Raw genomic sequence first — 18383 nt, 5'->3', positions numbered from 1 at the left:
ATCCCATGAACGGTGAAAATAAAGAGCAGTGTAAATTCTGACAAGTGGCAACATGTAACACAGGTAAAAATATAATAATAACAATGATAATTATTATTATTTTTAAAATTAGAAATCTATCCAGTTGATGGAACCAGTAGATAAATGAGATATAAAAGGGGAAGGTAAGACTATTGCAGAAAAGCTGTGCACCCTTAGGCTGACACGTGGTATGATACAGGACAGGGATGTTCCTGATGAGATCATTCCTTAGAGGAGTTGATCTGAGGAAATCCCAGGGTTCGAGAAGAATGTCTTCCCTTGGAAGAAAGGTTTTTAGCACAGATCAGAGCAAGAGTAGCAACTTGCTAGGAGCAGATGATGCTCACCCAGGAGTTGGGAGGCAGCTCACGCCGAAACTGCTCAGCTGCTGAGTGAACTCAGTAAGTGCCGCTTAAATCACCGCAGCGCCAGAGCTACGGGAAAGTGCAATCAAACTTTAAAAAGGATCCAGGATGAGTGATTGTATTTCCCCCATACCCAGGGTGGAAAGAAATATGTCATACAAATGGAGGTAGTAAACTCAGGGATAAATATCATATGTTGAGGATGAGTCAACACAGCTTTCACAGAGCCTGAAATGCAAACTCCTGGAGGCTTCTGAAGAAGTGATGATCCAGGGGGGATCCAGTCGATGCAGTTATCTGAGCGGCAGCTCTCTTCACTGAACGGTCCACACAGGTGCAGGCAACATGTTTTTAGCTTTTAAGGATGCAGGGTGCCAACAGAGCTGAATGGCTCCTGACTGACCTCATCTGGGACCTCTACCCACAGCCTCTGCCCATTGGCCCAGGGCTCTATTTAAGCTCTGGCCATGGCCTTTGCTCCCTGCTTGGGCTGTCTTGTAGGAGCATCTATGTTCAGCCTGGTCTTGGCTCTGGACAGACCTTGGACCTATGTTATATTTGTCATCTCGTATCTGCCTTCTTCTTCTGGATGGGATTCAACACCTTGTGAGCAGGCTGTGCTGAGCTCCTGGGGAACTTTGCTGTAGCCACAGCTCCTGGGGAGTCACCCACCAGAGAGTAAGTAGCCCTTTTCTTACTGTTCCCCTCTGGCCCATTTGTCTTGGATCTCTTTTTAAGGCAAATCCTGATGACCTACATTGTGAAGTTAAAGTGGAGCTAGGGGAGAGCTAGAAGAGTATTTAGGTTCTGAAGGATAAGCTTTCCATGAGCTTTTAGGAGGACTCATCAATAAAATAAGTCTCTAGACTTAAAAATCCATTAGGGAAAATGGTGCAGGTAAATGGCCCATTTTCCTAATGGGCCATCAAAGCACTCAGAAATCTGTTGTGGCATCTGTATGTATAATCTGTAAGTATTTGGAAAAAAAGGTGAACAGTGAAGTAACAGTTGCAGATGCTAAAACAAGGTTTTAATATGGTTTGGGCTAAAACTGATGCATCACTTCTTGGCACAGATTACAGGACAGGCTCTTCGTGCTTGCAAGCTTTTTCTATAGGAAGCAGTTTCAGGGACTGAAGCAGTGAACAGGTGGCGAGTGGTGGGAGGCAGTTCCTCACTGTTTCTGGAGACATGTCCCGCTTGCACAAATGGCAAACCACTAGAGAGCAGCATTAGATCAGGACTCGTGTTACCTGCTTGAAAAACTTGTAAATGAAACAAAGCATTAAGGTGATGTTTGTGGTTGGTCACTTCAGATCAGGTTTTACCAGAACCAGGGAAGCTATAGACCAGCCAGTCCCATCTGGCTCAGCCCTCAGGTACTTAGATACTCAACTACTGAAACCAACCTTTGCAGGTTGTTTCCAGGAACCCAGCTTTCCCCATGCATCAAGTTCAAAAAGCAAAGTTCTCTACAGCCTTCAGCTATCACAAACCAGATAAAATCAAGTTAGCTGTAAAAATTCCAGCTGATTCTTGTCTCTAGCCATCATCTCAGGTTAAGGCTCACAGACACCTGTAGTTATCTCCAGTGCAGAGGCTTTGGATTTGCACCTCTCCAACAGGTATTGTTCTGACACTGGAAAGGTAAAAGATAAATGGTGGTAAAATAGCAGAGATCAGGCTGCTGCAGGGCTGTTTTGGGAGGGCTGGAGTTCAAATGTGCATTGCTTTCAAAAGGATTTCAATATATCTCAGTATTTACACTGGAGACTTTCTTTAAAATAATCTTTCATCTAAATTGTAACTAAAATGTGGAAGTGTGTCAATATAAGTTATAGCATAAGATACTTTACCCTACACTAATATTGTCTACTTATATTAAAACTAGCATTCAAGTCCTTCTGTATCAAGCATATATACTAAGCTCAATAGTAACCTTTTCTATAAAAAGTTTGCTTTTGCTGCCTGGTAACTGGGACAAAGTAAGGACTAGGCACTAGGCACCAGATTTACAAACTCTTTATGTGATTTCAACCTTTTCTGCAGAAGCCAAAATGGTTTTTTGCACTTGATCAAGGTAGATTTAATTATTCTAAACTGATGGCCTGGCAACTGAAAAGCAGGAAAGCTCATTTTCTTCTCCCAGTCAGTAAATAATGAGGCATGAACTGCATGCTTTCGCTAATCCTAGCCATAGGACACAATGTCTGTAAACAGGTAACTGTTAAATAACATCCTTTTAAACACAAAGGGAGTTTTGTGCATGTCTTTGTTATTTAACTCTTTTCAGCCTGTAATTGTGTAGTGTAATAGTTTCATTTAATGGCTACAAAGTTATTTTATTTTAAAAGCTCTTCAGCAGAATCTGATTTCTGCCCAGATGCAGCGTCACAAAAACAGGTTTAAAAAGAACTTCCATGCAGTAAGCACAATGCTTTCTGTTACTATGACTTAAAAAATTAGGGCTCTTAATGTAGCAGGACCAATGTTGAAATGTGTAGAGATAACTGTGAATCCTCCTGGAGAGCACTAAGCTTCTGAAGGTGAACACAGAGCTGAGCTAAGCCAACTGCTGCTTCACTAGCAACTGTCTGCAGAACCTTTGTGCAAATAGCCGAGAAACTGAACATGAGAGCAATATTCCACTGGATCCTTAGGCAATCACGTGCCCTTTCGCTCTCCTGAATTTTGCTTCCCTTGAGGTTCATGCAATCTAATGCTTCAGCCAGGGAAAGTGCCCTCTGTACTTTCCCATTATGGAAAGATCATTGGACTTACTATTTCTGTTGCTTCTGATGATACATATTACTGATACAGAGCTAGGAAAAAAACTACACTTAAACACCAGCGGGTGGTTTGTTTTTCCACTTTTGTCACTTAATATTATGCCAAGAGGGACTTGGATTACATGGTGAAAGAAGTGCTCATTCTCTGCCAGGGAATGAAGGTGAAACTAAGTAAGCATCACTAAGAGTGTGATAAATATCAGAGGAGAATTCCTAACATGCAGTAGCGATAAAATATCTGGCAGATCAAGTACAGCGTGGCTAAGAATGAGAAATGTCAAAGGTCAGTGTAAGAAAGGGTGCACAGGAGAGAGTTCATGGTACGGCTGTGTAATCAAATTATTGGGATAGACAATGAGACTGAGACCTGAACATTATTCTGCTAGAACATCAAAGCAGACAATGTAGACAAGTGGCATCAAAAAGGAAACTTGCATCTAGGAGACAACTTCTGATACTGTACTACCAGGTGATTAAGACTTTGGTCTATTAATTAGCCCTGAAAAACATTCAATTCTTTCTGGCAGTCAGCAAAATTAAACCATGGGATAAACCTTTGTGGCTCAAGGGTTTCTTCCACAGAACAGGTATGCAAAATTGCATGGCAGAACTTCAAAGGGCCCTCCGGTCTCTCTTTGCTGCACACTTGGATTGACCCAGCTCCAGGCTCCACACAGTGATCTGGTCTTGTCCTCTGGCTTTAATTGTCTATTAACTTCTGCTCTCTCCCCTGTCATTTTGTGATGTGTAGCAGCAGAAATGTGCTCCTGTGACTCCCGCTGTCTCTTGAATCTGATCATGCATAGACACAGAGGTTGCTCAGAACTTTATGGGAGGACCTCTGGCTACCAGTCTAACAAACTAATGAGGACTTCTGAACTTCATCCTCCTAGCAGTCAAAGCAAAAGGGGTCCTTTATGACTGCACCTTGTTATTTGCAGTATAATCTGCATAGGAATTATAACTCTAGGTGAATTGTAGAAGTCACAGAAATGTGGAATGTTTCAGAATGCTTCAGAACAAACTACTAGTAGGGTAAAATAAAAACATTAGTAGCAAAGCTTTATATAACATAGGCTAAAACATTTGTAGCAAAGTACTTCTTAAAAACAAAGAACCAGGCCCTACATCTCTCTGGAAAGGCACCCTCTGTCATCTTGATCTGCTGTGAACCACATAGTTGCCTCTGAATTTTGCCTTTGCGGGCAATTCCAAAGGTTTTCTTGCTTCTTTCTTGAAGATCTGATGCAGCAAATCCTTAGGATTTCCCATAGCACCTAGGGCTGAAGCTGGGAGAAGAAAGCAACACCTGCCTGCCTATGGTGGCATTCATGTGGCTCCAACATGAATATTGCCCTTGTGTGGCTTGCTCTTGCACTGGTGATTTTCTAGGATTCAGCCTGCCTTTTGAAGCTTGTTTCTGTTCGTGGACATCAAAGGAAGGAGGGCTTCCCAGAAGGTGGGAAGCCAAAACTCTGGGAGCTGGTGGTTTTATTTGTAGACTCCAGAAAGACACACACCGGCCAACAGTGATGATTCTGTTGCAAGATGCAGTGTTGGAAGAACAATTTCAACCAACAATCAGATCCATCTCTGGCTCTAACAGACTTCCAGTGCTCCTGGCCAGCAGTGCCTGGCTGAGAGCTGTGCACAGAGGACAGGTTGACAGATGGGTGGCTCCTGGCAGCAAGATAAGGAGGTCCTAGGACAGGTAGTCAGCATGGATGGATCAAAATGTTCCTTGACATTGAGTTTTGTTGTAAACAGACCGCTACGGGATATCCTGTCCCTTGGTCAGCAGTGAGGGGACCTGCAGCAGCTCCTGGGTCTGTCTTAGAATTCAAGATGAGTCACTTTAAGGTCGCTGGATTTTCTTTCCTATTGCTCCACTTCCTCTGGTTTCTGAAGATAAATAAGAAATGAGAGCCTGGAATTCTCTCGAGAGGTCCTGCGGCTTGTTTGTTTTGTGAAACTACTTCTCGTTATCTAATTTTGTTACACTTGTTAACAACAACAGCAGCAGCTTTCCCATAAAACTTGCCTCAAGTAAACTAACCACAGCTTTGAGAACTGAGCTGCAGAGCAGATCACCGTGGAAACATGAAGATGAAGTACTTTCTTCTGCCAACTCATTTAGCATTTCTCTGTAGCTTTGCGCTAAGTAAACCTGTCCAGGTGTGTCCCTGCTCTCAGGTGTACATTGCTGCTGCTAAGCTGCTCTGACCCTCTTAAAACTGGCTACAACCTTTTACTGCTGTCTTTCTATATGATGGAAGATTTCTGCTATGGAGATAAGCAAGTATTAAAAGATATGTGTTTTTCTTGGTTGTTTTTTTTGTTTTGTTTTTACAGATGGCTACAAGAAACAAGGACTTAGGTGAGTCTCTTTGCAATTATTATATAAGTAACTGTAGGTTTTGGTGAGGCTGCTCCTCTGTACCTCATTCTCATTGTTCAGTATGCTTTTCTCTTTGGAAATACTTTCCAGCATCAGTAGAAAACAATTCACAGAATTCAATTGTCTTTTAAGGTCACATTTGGTATGATTATTTATGCTGTTGTGATAAAGAAATTACGAAGATTTATTGAGCAGTTGCTACATGGAATGTTATTTTCCATATGTAGTCTCAGCAAATCAGAATACTTGTACTTTGATTTCTTTCTTATGTGGTGTAAGGCACTTCCATATTTGCTGTACCCAAGATTATTGTGCATTTTTGGCATAATAATCGATAGCTCTTGTCTGTGAGAAATATATTCCAAGTATTGCGGAGTCAGAACTGAGGAGCATGTCACAATGTCTTATGTCAAATTAACAATTAACCTGGATATTAACAGCATGCACGCATTCAATATGTGTGATAAAAAGTGATTTCTTTTGTATGAGTCACCCCATTTTTACAGAGGTCAGTTATGATTCTTCTTTAATTCCACAAGCTCTAGCAAAGATAACAACGACTTACCATACTTAGCCTTCCACTCCGAAGGCTCCCAAAGCTTCTTAAGCTAAAGTATATTTAGTCATGACTTTGATTACAGCTGCACTATGACATCTATATTAATATTAATCTCTTCTATCCAGGAAGCAGGGCAGACCTAACCAGTCTTAGCACACTGTTAATGTTAGATTTGCTCAGTCTTAACTTACTAATTCTTTTTTGCATTGCCTTAAAATGAACTTCAGTGGAAGAACTTCCAAAGGTACAAAAACTTGGTTAGTTGCCTTCCCAGTGCCTTGTATGTTCTGTATTTTCTTCACCTGCCAGGTAGTGAAATAGCTGTGTATGAAGGAGACATCCTCTTGAGAAGAGGACGACGCAGTGCAATTAACTGTGAGAGTTGTTTATGGCCCAAGTCACAAGACGGACTAGTCAAGGTTCCAATTAACATCTCATCTGATTTCTGTGAGTTTATGCAAATAGATGCTGTAAAGTTAGCATTGATCTTCGGGTCCCTATACTCTGTTATTTTATGATTTCATTGCACGCACCAAAAGCAATCTTTGTCCAAATGAGAATTTATTGACCTGTCTCTCTTGCTAATCTGCAAACTACCCCTATGGCAGTTTGGTTAAGACTCCCAACATTTCAGTTACAGACACTAAAATATGTGGTTATGTGGCAGTAGTTGTTACATAAATACCAACTAATTAATTCTAATTACAAATATTAGCTCATTTCTGCTAGCTGCAATGCACTTTGATATTTAGCAAGTACAGAAGAAGAAATATAATTTGTTCATATTATTAATGTAATTTTGTCCAAATTATCACAAGGAACACTTCTTTCAACACCATAATTTTCTCTCACAGAAATATTCCCATACTAGAAATCCTCTAAAGACAAAAAAGGAGATTTTTTTTCTTTCCCCTTATTTCCCCCTAGCCAGTCAATAGCTCTGCCCTGTGCAAAAGGCAGCAGGACTGATGCCTTAATCTAGCAAATTACATTCCAGAAGACCTCGCAAGGGCTATGTAGGTCTTCCTTCCCTCTCCTGCTGAGGCTTCTGAAAGATCTTTCCTTGAAGGAAAATGTCATGGAAGTGAAATACATCCTGTGCCTGACTCCCTGTTCCTGGGGAAAGGGAACCTTTGGCATTTGAGCCAAGGAAAGCCAAGCCTTGGTGCTGCCTAGGCTGCTCCTCTGCCTGCGTGCTTCCAGAACTGCAGCGTATCCTCTGGTGGTTAGGTCTACCTCCCTCTCCCCCAACTGAGATACACATCACTTGCAGATGATTCATAACCGAGGAAGCCAAATTAGGCCAAAATGTTCAAAAGTAGATAAACACACTGATCTTTATTTAGTACCTGAGTGGAAACACTCTGATCTTTGGAGTCTCTGAATGCTGGCTGTCTCAAGGGATTCTAAGGGGGGGGTGTAGACAGACATTTGTTATCTCTGATAAACAAAATAGGGGTTTGGTGCTTAGATGGGTCATTTGGGATACTTTAATCCAATTATTTCTGTCTGTAACTGTTTCATTTTTTCCATTCTGCTTAATGGAAGAAATTGTCAGTCTTTTCTTTTCATCAGCTGTCTCCTAGAGAATATGCACAAGGGCCAGCTGTCATTCTTACATCTCCCCTTAGAAGTCCAACCACCTTGAAGATCTCTGATGGCTTTGTGCCTTTTTTTTTTTAATTTATTTTATTTGTATGATAAAAAGCCAATGAGTGCTGTGAAGTTTTAAAAGAATGCACTTTGGTTTTTTGATTAACTAAGGAAGACTTTTCCTGGCCCCTTTCTCCTTCTAGCAATTACAGAGAGGTCTTGGATTGCCGATGCTCTGCAAGAGATCTCCACGCTGACCTGCGTGCAGTTTGTAAATCGCACTACAGAAACAGACTATGTGTATGTGGAACGTGGGCAGAGGTAGGTTCTCGGTCTCCTGAGAGTGGAAGAACTCAAAAGGTGTCTCCACTTCTTCTCTGTTTTGATCTGGATTTAATGGATTGCACTTTTTTATCCCAGGAGTCAAGATTCAGAGAGCAGATGCAATTTCTCATTTTTCTTTAGATGCACTGGTAGTTGCATGAGTTAATAGGCTGCAGCAATAAATGTGTGTGGACTTTAATGGGTATAATCGAAAATGAGACATTTTCCTTAGTTGTAAAAAATTTAAAGACGTATAATTCTTTCAGGTTCTTTGCTTAACTACTTAAACTGCTTTATCTTAGTATGATACAGCCATTTTACTGTTTTAAAATTTGTCCTACTCATCACAAAGGCTTTATTTCTCCCCTGTGCAGTTTGGCAGCTTTCAGAAGCCCAGATATCTCACGTCTGTGATTATTTGCATGTCTTCTTCTGTGGCTGCATGTCTGGAGGCTCTTGGTGGCATGATCAATATATCTATTTCTTTGCTGATGGTGACCGTTTTGGTTATTGATTGCCTATTCTTAGCTGCTGGTCTTACTTTGGAAAAATTGGAGGACGTCAAGCAGTAGGCCTGATGAAAAACGGTTGCATGGATAAAGGAGCAATTCAGCATGAAATGAACCACGCGCTGGGTTTCATCCACGAACAGGCACGGAGTGATCGGGACAGGTTTGTCAAGATTATGTGGGAACACATTGTGGCAGGTATGTCCGCTAAAGCTTAAGACAAAACATGTACTTTTGTGATAAAGGAGAATGCGTCTTCTGCAAACAAGAATCACAATTTAATGCTGGCTGAATTGCAGCAGCAGCACATTTGGTGTGATAGAATTTCATGTTTAGGGGAATTTCTGTGGCTACTTCTATGTTAGTGTTGACCTCCAAGGTAGATGCAGCCTAAAAGTAGCTCTACATTATTATTTTGATCGTCATCTTGAGCTCAGACTCACCTTATATCCAAAATACCATGATCATCAGGAACACAAAACATTGCTGCACAGACTTGGCCAGGAGGCAAGACCATGGGACTTCCAGCTGAGGTGGGGTGGAAGGTGATATTCAGAGATCCTGGTGGGGAATCACGCAGCAACTCTATCTTGGGGAAATCCCTGAAGACAGGGGAGGCAGCAGGTTGGCACTGGCAGGGAGTGAAATGCACGCAGCCTAAAGTGGAGATGAACGAGGGCCTCTGTGCAGAGAACGGAAGCATGCGCAATTCCTAGTGCATGCAAAATTCTGGGACCTGGCATGATACGAAAAGGACTGCAGTTATGTCCTCCATGAAGAAAGAACATACACTGCCATAAAAAGAAGGAGCCATCAGGACTGGTAAAGCTGCAGGGCAAAAACAAGGGGATGTTTTTTAAGGAAGGGAATGCAGGATGAGTAGTTTGGGCATGTGCCCTTGATTTGTTTGCTGGGAACATGGGAGCATACAGAGAGCTCCAGGCTCTAGGGAGGGTAAAGAGAATGGTATAAGGTCCCGGGGAAAGAGGTACACAGAAGGAAAACAGGGGAAGAAAGCAGGCAAGGAATCACTGCTCTGACAGCTATGAGAGAGCTGGGCAATGCACAGCAATTGTAAAAGATAATAGTGTACTGAGTTCCCTGTAGGAAATAATAGTAAATTAAGCTGGAAAACTGAACACCAAATTCTAAGAAGTCTCTTCAACAAATAAGACTTTCAACCCTTCAGTGTTGTGCACAGCTGAAAATATATCTATTTTTTTCTCCAGATGGAACTTGATTGTTTTTCTTGCAAATTCCTAACACACTGTTCTCCAAACTTTTTTTCAGCTATTCCCAAGATATGCTAAGTAAATTCCATCTGTGCTGCTCTTTATTGAGGTTTCAGCTCTAGAATTAAGGTGTAATTTTTTTCTGCGAGTTGTTTGCCATTGTACAAGGGTCTAGGAGAGAGGAGTTGAACACTTGAAGTTATACAAAAGAGACACACATAAAATCTTACACTAGTTTTTCAGGGGGAAGTCCACAGGTTCAGATGTCACTACTTCTAACGGGTATAAATGTAACCAAGTGCACAGTATCATGAAAGGATAAAAGATAAAAGCAGGGGGAGAGGTGAAGAAGGTGAGACTGTGCAGAAGGAGATGGGGTATATCATCAGTGCTTTAACAGCATTCAGTGAGAGCAGGCTGAGAAGACTGGTGTGACAATGGGAGTTAGAATGCGGTATGTGTGCATGAAAAAAATGCAAAGATATGCAGGGAAAAGGAAATGAAGAAATGCAGCTATGTTCATGAGGACTGTTGGTGTACATCTGTGGAAACAAGCTGCTGTTACCAGTGATGATGGCAGAGCTCCTGCTGACCTCAGTGGTGCAGAACAAGACCTCCAGACCTTCTGCAGTTTCCCAGCTCTCCCACCCAAGTTGTTTTTCTCTAGGCAGGACAGCAGTACTGGGGATGTTTGGGTTTTATTTCTACCCAGCAATTCACCTTGGAAGCCATCCTGCTACTTTGTTTTGACAAAATGCAGCCTGAGCAGTTGCTGTCCACGTAGCTACTTGAAACTCATGTTGTGTTCCCCAAACTTGGGGGGGAGGAATAAACTGTATTCAGAGTTTTCAGCCAAAGCTTTCCTTTTCAGCTCTTCTGAGCCATTACATGTAGATTCTGGAAGAAGTTGATTTATTATTTTTTTTAACAGTGGAAAAGATGGGTTAAGTCTCCACCCGTGCAGGTCTAAACAGTCAAATCCCTCTGGCATGTGATGAAGCAGATACTAGTTTGCTGGCAGAGCCTCTGTCCAGCCAGGCTGCTTGCTAATTTATTTATTTTTTTTTTAGCAAACCAATTCCGCAAGGCACTCGTGCCAAACAGTAGCCACATGCTTAAATGTTACACTGCATTTGAACTATGTTCTCTGTTCATCACCTCAAAAGAAGCTGTACACTTGCTGATAATTCTTTCTGAAGTCAGTACAGCAGATAAGGGGAACTGAGATAAAAACCTAACCGAGTCAGGAAAGCTAATACTATTGAGAACCAGTTTGAGCCTTAGCTGTGTTTTTTGAGCTATGAAAAGCTCCAAAGTCATGTTTATCCCCAAACTTTCTACAGTCCAGGATTCTGCATTTCCTAGCCCTCCCTGGGATCAATGCTGAAGGATGTTACTGGAAGAGACTGGCTCTAATTGCAAGCCTGCCAGCCAAGTTGTGCACACTCCAGAGACTTTTCTGAGAAGCATCCAACCCTGAACTCTTGTCCAGATGGTTTATGGTTTACAAACCACTAGTTACAATAACGAATGTACAGATGTTGAGCGGGAAGGAGTGTTCAGTGGTTAGGGCATTAACCTCAAGGCTGGGATGACTACATTCAGCTCCCTGCTCTCATGGTGCTGGGTGGCCTGTCTTACCCTGGACAAGAGACCCAATGTGCAGTTTGTATTCGTGCTCTCAGGTCAAGGGAGAGAAATAGGTGTCTTCTGCTGAAACACCTTTCAACTGTGTTTGTCTTGCCCTCTCCCTCTCCTCTGACTATCCTGGGAGCCTTGATTAATAGCTTCAGTGCCTAACTTAGAGAAACAAAGCTAGGTGGCATCAATTCCAGTCTGAGTCTCTGAGCCCTGCTCCTGTATAATTCTAGTGCTTTCTTACCTCATACCGGCTTTTTAAGGCTAAACAGGTGAAAACTAATGGGATGCTCTGCAGCTATGATGAGATGGTCTACATCAGGAGCTATATTCAGACAGAACGCTTCTAGCTGATCTTACTGAGTGCCCTTGCTTTATGAGAGTCGTGTCACCTCACTGTAGTCATTGTTGATGGATTTGACCAGAGATAAAATGAGAACACGAGTGATAACGTGGCCTTTGGGGCAAATAACAGGCAAACTCTCTCCGGTTCCTTTGCGGTCTTACAACCCCCTGGTGGAAGGAGGGTTGGTGGTCAGGCAAGGCAGGTTGGTTGTCACCCACATAAACTTTTTGATCTGGGTGGGCAGCCAGATTTCCTTCTTAAGGTATGGATACAGCTACAGGGATATAGATTGGATGCTTATAATGCTCAAGATAATGGCCTGGACTATATGTGGACATACCCTAGTGCAGATGGACAGAGTAGAATGGAATTACTGATTATATCAAAACTTTGACTTAGTTCAGTTTGTACTCTGAAACCTACTAGACTGAGTGAAAACGGGTTCCCAAGGGCTTCAAAAGGCTCTGATGGTTTTGATAGATCCAAGATCTCACGATAACAAGTATTTGTATCCTAAGTTACCCTTAAGATTATGAGAAAAGGCAGTGTAATATTAGAGCAGCAACGATTGTTCTGATTGAAATGTTGCTTTCCTACCTTACAGGGGAACAAGGGAACTTTGGAAAAGTAAATTCCAGAAATCTGGGCCTTCCCTATGACTACTCTTCAGTGATGCACTATGGCGCGTAAGTTGTTTTCTGACGTGTCTTTTCAAAGAAGCAAACAGCTTTCAGATCTTCTGTTCAGCTCTAGGAAGATGTAGGGAATGGCTCTTGCTGTTCACTTAAAATGGTGTGAAGGGACATAATTAAGGGTGAGCATAGTTCCTTTGTCAGCAGGATTCCTGGAAAACAGAATTGATATGGATAGAAGAAAAAAATAGGACAAGGCTTTCTTGAACTCTACTCCTGTCTCTTGCTAGAGGCCTTTGACATGGTTATGGTCCAAAGCTTAAACTGAGTCACTGATCTAAACCAGTTCTGAAGTCTAAATTTCATTAATGTACTAACAGCTGATCATGGACAATAATACTTGGGTACAGAGAGCAGAAAGATTCAGGGGTTTTAGGTCATTAGGATGTGTGCTGCCTCGTATTTATCTGGGAACTGTCTAAGGTTGCCTTTACATCCACAACATACAGGCTTGTCTCATGTACCTTCTTTGTTTTCAGAAGCTGCAGGTAGCAGCTTCTGAACAAAACCATGAAATAAAACTTGGCTAGTGGGAGGCAAGAAATTGCAGATGGCAAATAAAAAATTACTGAGATTGAACTACACCTGTTCCTCTGCCTCTGGAGCCATGAAGGCGGGATTCAGTTCATCTTGCCAGGACGTTGGAGAATGCTCTCCTTGCTTGGGACAGCACAGCTTTTTCGTTTTTTTTCTGGCTTTCAGCTGCTGCACAAATTGGCTACCATGCTGGTCCTCTTCAGGGATGACTGACTGGCCTCTGAGAAGCTTCTTGCCCTTTTCCATTGGAATTCTGTGCATGTGGTACATGAATATGATTACGCAGTTGGACAACTTCACTGTTTTAAGCGAAGTGATCTAGAAATGTGATTTACTTATCTCTGCAGGTATGATTTCTCCAGCACTCCAGGGAAACCAACTATTGTGCCAGTTCCTGACCCCTCTATACCCATTGGGCAGAGAGAAGGGCTGAGTAACTTGGATGTAGCTAAAATCAACAAGCTCTACAAGTGCAGTAAGTGCTGTAGATAGAAGGCATGTGAATCCTTACAGAGCTGATGTCTATCGCACTGTCAGACATCCCCCAAAGGAACCCAGCCCAGTCCTCACCCTCTAAGAGTTACGCATGTGGAAACAAAATTCTTGCCATGCCCTTCTTGGAGAGGAAAACTTACTTTCAATAATTCCCTGCCATGGTGAGTTGTCCTCACCTAGTCCTGGCTCTTTGATACAAGCAAAACCCATCAGAGAAACCACAGTTGCTACCTCTATCAACTTCTCATTTTAGGAGAGCTCTGAAGGCTGCGAAGCATGTAAGCTCTCTTGAGCCATGACTATAGCTTAGAGTCAGGTGTATTAGTAGCACCAGGGGCTTCTGATTTGTTTCGATTAGAAAATGACTGCAGGGCTCTAAGGGTGGGTGCCATGTAGGCTGATCAGAACATCTCTTGGAGAGGAATTTCCCCAGGTTTTTTATATAGTTACCTACTTATTTGCCCAATTTGTTTCTAAACTCATCACAGCGGTATTTTAAGGTCTAGCAATAGCTAGTGTTCCTCTGTAGCAGGAACTCTTCAGCTGAGATGCACAAAACACGGGTAAAACACCACGCACACATTTTGCCTTGGCTCCCAGAACGTAGGCTAATTGATTTATATGGTATTTGATTTTTCTGAGATGTTATTCAATTACTTTTCCCCAAAGCAGCAAAAAAATAGCCTAAATATTAGGATACCAAATTCTGCTCTGAATTGTGTTAGGATTTACTTAAATAAACATCAGTACTTAGTGGGAATTGAAATTCCTTCAGTTGGGTGGTTAGGTACAGAAATCATTGCCGAGAGTGGTGCCTCCCAAATTTTTAATTTCAGATAAGAAAAGGTTGCAATTAAATGTCTATCATGGACTCAAAGATAGTGATAAGAAGCATTTAATATATTCTTTATAGTGGGGCTGGGAACGAATAAAACTTCAATACCACTATTATGTAATTTCATAATTAGGCCTGTATGTTTTGGCAGGGCTACATTTGTTATTTTTCCTTTTTTAGAAAAGGACAAGAAGTCCAATTGTCTCAAGAGAAGTAGGGAGTATGAGAAAAATGTCAAATTCATATATTCAAATGTTATGTATTTATATTTGGTAATTTGTGGAGTTATAGATAGTGCAATAAATGAAGACTACATGTGGAAAGACAAAAGACAGATGAGGTCAGACTTCGTATACCAGTCACTGGGTCTGGAGCTTGACTTCAGTGCTCTCACTGTTTTCCCCCAGTGACTACATCTTTGTTTTGACAGAATCAAGTTTTCAAATTGGTTTTTTTTTTTTGGCATACACTTCTGAATACGCATGCATTAGCTGATGGGAATTGATGCGCTGATGTCATTGAAACTACTCCTGTAATTGGGGTTAAGGACATCCATGAAAGATCCAGGCCTTTTTTTAAGTAGACTAAAATATGTGAATGAAGCTCTGCTGTCTTTAGGAAAACCATTAATAGCTGAAACAGGTAAGTATCTTAACCAGCTTTATCTCACTCACAGTTTTTGAATAACTTTTACGTTGGGAACATCAACACAATTGCAGGTATTAAAACTCATTTCTCTTCTACAAGCTTGGCTGATGTAAATGGTTGGAGGGACTTGTCAGGTGTTTCTGGAAAATTTTTGTGCCATTTTCATTCTTTTCAACACTGTTTGCTTCTTCCCTTCAGATTGCTGTAGCTCCGTGTTGCCGAAATCCAAAGGCTCATTCTCCTCCGTCAATTACCCATCCCCGTACCCGAACAACAGCAACTGCCTCTGGTTGATCCGCATCCGCCGTAGTAAGGTAATTTTTATTAGGAGAAAAAAGGTTTGAACCACACTGTCAAGGCTACACAGCAGTATTTCGTTATTATGACTACCCTCTGGGAGTCACTTTTCATGGACCAAGACATTTATTTTGTTATGTGGTGAATGAAAAGACAGTCTCAACAATTTTCATAAGACTTAAGACTATCAGGTGTGTTATTTAACTTGATTTTTTTCCAGTTAAGATTGGATGGCTTTTCAAAGATGAGCAATCATGGAACATCCCTCATTGGGCTCAGTTACAGGTAGCTAGGTAAAACTCTATGCTCTTTTTATCCAGGAAGCAAAACTGTGGTGATATATGGATAGTAAAATGCTGACGATGTCCTAGTTCACTCCATAACAATAAACCTAACATCTGTTTTCTTGTTTCTCAAGATCTTCCTGCAATTTGAGGCTTTTGATCTCCAACCCTCTTCAGCCTGTTCTTCTGACTACGTAAAAATTTACAACGGAAACAGCAAGAATTCCCCTGTCTTGCTGGACAAATACTGTGGGAAGGGGCCACTGCCCTCCTTAGTGGCATCTGGATCAATGATGTTGGTTGAGTTTGCAAGCGATGAGAGTGTTACAGCCACGGGATTCAGAGCCTCCTACAACCGGGGTACAAACACTCCTTTACAGACCTTGGAGAACAGCATTAATAGTATTTGTGGGGAAAAAACCCTAAAAATTTTGAACATGGACTCCAGAGTATTTTTTTTCTGTGTTATTCTTTACACTTCCACAGCGACTGCTAATGCAGAGGGCTGGGCGATGATGGGGCTGAAGGCCAGCAGCACATAGGAAATGGGATGCTGCATGGGTCTCTTGTCAGTAATCCCAAGAACCTGCTCGCATTCTTCTGGGAGCTTCTGCTAGGCTTCTTCACATCTTTAGAACAATTTCTTTAAACCAAAGTAATGCAATGACCGTAACTAATGGGAGCAGTGCAGCCAAAGAGCACAAAGGCTGCGGAACTCGACAGGAAATCTCAACCAACGAGATGTGAAGACAGTATCAGGGCAAAATGTTACTCAAGGCTTTGAGGCATTTTATTACTCAGAAGGCACTAGCTCAAATAACTTACGGCCTTATTTCAACTCCAAATGCAAGACTTTTTTTTAAAGCATAAATCCAAGAAGTCTTAGAAGTGTGTCAGGTTTACTCCTTTTGCATTAGTTGATGGAGTAATTTCTAGGTAGCATTAGACCTAGATTGATAATGCAACCTTGAATACTTGAGATAATTCTTCTCTGGATGTGCAGTAAGTTAGTACCGTTGGAGTGCTGGGCTAGTACGGTAACACTCAGCTATGAAGACAGATATAGCTTTAGATGGAGCTGTTTCCTGGCCTCCAAAGGTTATTTAGCAGGCTTGGCTTTAGTTCCTTCAGTACTGCTCCTGATACAAATGCTAGGCAAAGAAATAAAATATTTCAGCTGTAGATTTTCATGGTACAACATTTTTATTTTTTTTTTCTTGGCTTGAAGAAAGAATACAACAGAGTAAAAGCAAGCTCACTTCTACTATCCCAAATACTCTTGTTAATATGCCTGTCTTGTTTTTTCTTCTTTGCTCCTCAGTGAATTGTGGAGACACTTTCACAGACTCCAATGGAGTCATTACCTCTCCAAACTACCCCAACAAATACCCTAAAAACCGAGCATGCTTCTGGGTCATCAGTTCTCCAGCAGGATACAAGGTAAGGCACAGATGAATTCACTTGTGAGTTTCACCAGCGTTCTCTGATGGAATCTTTTTGCTTTAAAGAATAACAGCTGTAATGTCACTTTCTGAGCTGGCATTCTCAGAGTAAAAATTTGAACACAAGACCCCAGTTTAACTTATGCTGGGTCTTGGTATCTGAGATGTTCAACATGTGTGTGATCTCTTATGAATTTAGCCCATACCAGTAGGCTTTGCTCAGAATAATCCCTAGGTTAGAGTTCCCACTGGAACACTGAAACATTGCACAGGTGCTGTTTTTATATTTCTCTAGACGAAAGAATTTAAAGCATACGAAATCAATCTTGTCCCTTGTTTCTCCTTCCAATCCAAATGCTGACAAACTAAGCAAATAATTTGCTGCTCATTTGTGTTACAACACGGGATTGGACGTGGTGCAAACACACAAAAAGCTGTGCCTGCACGTAAGGACTTTAGACTGTTTGTGCTTGTTACATACAAAGGGTAAGAGAAAGGGACAGAAGATGGAAGCAAAGTGCTTTGGTTGCATTTTCTGCAGATATCTCTCAAAATGTTATCCTTTGAGCTGGAAGACAGTGACAGATGCATCTACGACTACTTGCTCATACACGATGGAAGCCGACCTACATCACCTGCAGTGGGCCCTTACTGTGGGACAGAGAAGGTTGCAGACTTTACTTCCACTGGGAACTTTGTGCTGGTTGAATTTCACAGTGATGCAGTCTGGGAGTGGCCTGGATTTGCGATGGCTTACACGTTTGGCAGGTAGCACTACACAGATGGGAGTTGGAAAACCCAGAATGAGAGTAGGAGACTAATCAGCCACAGGTGAAAGTCAAGATACCACCAATTTCAGCAAAAAATATAGCTCTGTGATACTTCTAACAAGCTTGATCTCTTAGTCTGACATCTACAGTGGTGCAATTTGCATGGTCAATTATGGGCAAAAATGTTCCTGCCCACGGGATGCTTCTGTTTGAGACCGTAAGCTAGCATTGCATGGCCAAATGCAGTAGCAGAACTGAAACTATGTAAGCAGATTTCCGAGAACTTCTAGTACTAGAAGCTGTGCACTTAAAGTTTACAGAATATTCTTACAAATGTTATTACCCATCTCCACTGTGCATTCTGACATGCATACAGAAAAACCTTCCGATACATTTGTTTATGCTTTGAAGCCAAGCTCACTTACACAGTTCATTACAGGCACCTCAGCTTAGCCTGGAAATCACAGAATTGTTGAGGCTGGAGAAGACCTCTGAGATCAAGTCCAGAATCACCATTTTGCACTGAAGGTGCAAGCTAGGCTGCTTGTACAGCATCTCAACTTAAAGAATTGCACTGCTGCTCTGTGAGATGAACCAGGTCAGGGAAGA

The 18383-nt window shown here is 41.7% G+C and overlaps 1 protein-coding gene across 1 annotated transcript; it reads left to right on the top strand.

Moving 5' to 3' along the window:
• Nucleotides 1-5281: 5281 nt before the first annotated feature.
• LOC104268607 (astacin-like metalloendopeptidase) lies at nucleotides 5282-17772 on the top strand (the record flags this gene model as incomplete). Its single annotated transcript, XM_009865841.1, has 11 exons — nucleotides 5282-5350; nucleotides 5528-5552; nucleotides 6442-6579; nucleotides 7929-8046; nucleotides 8578-8756; nucleotides 12379-12460; nucleotides 13351-13478; nucleotides 15180-15295; nucleotides 15697-15922; nucleotides 16884-17002; nucleotides 17546-17772. Coding segments are annotated over exons 1-11 (1427 nt in total), but the record flags the coding sequence as incomplete, so codon positions are not given.
• Nucleotides 17773-18383: the final 611 nt, after the last annotated feature.

Source organism: Apaloderma vittatum, unplaced genomic scaffold (assembly GCF_000703405.1).
Source record: "Apaloderma vittatum isolate BGI_N311 unplaced genomic scaffold, ASM70340v1 scaffold15563, whole genome shotgun sequence".
NCBI lineage: Eukaryota > Metazoa > Chordata > Aves > Trogoniformes > Trogonidae > Apaloderma > Apaloderma vittatum.
Note: the sequence above shows the minus strand (reverse complement) of the source record. Positions and strands in the feature narration are given on the sequence as shown.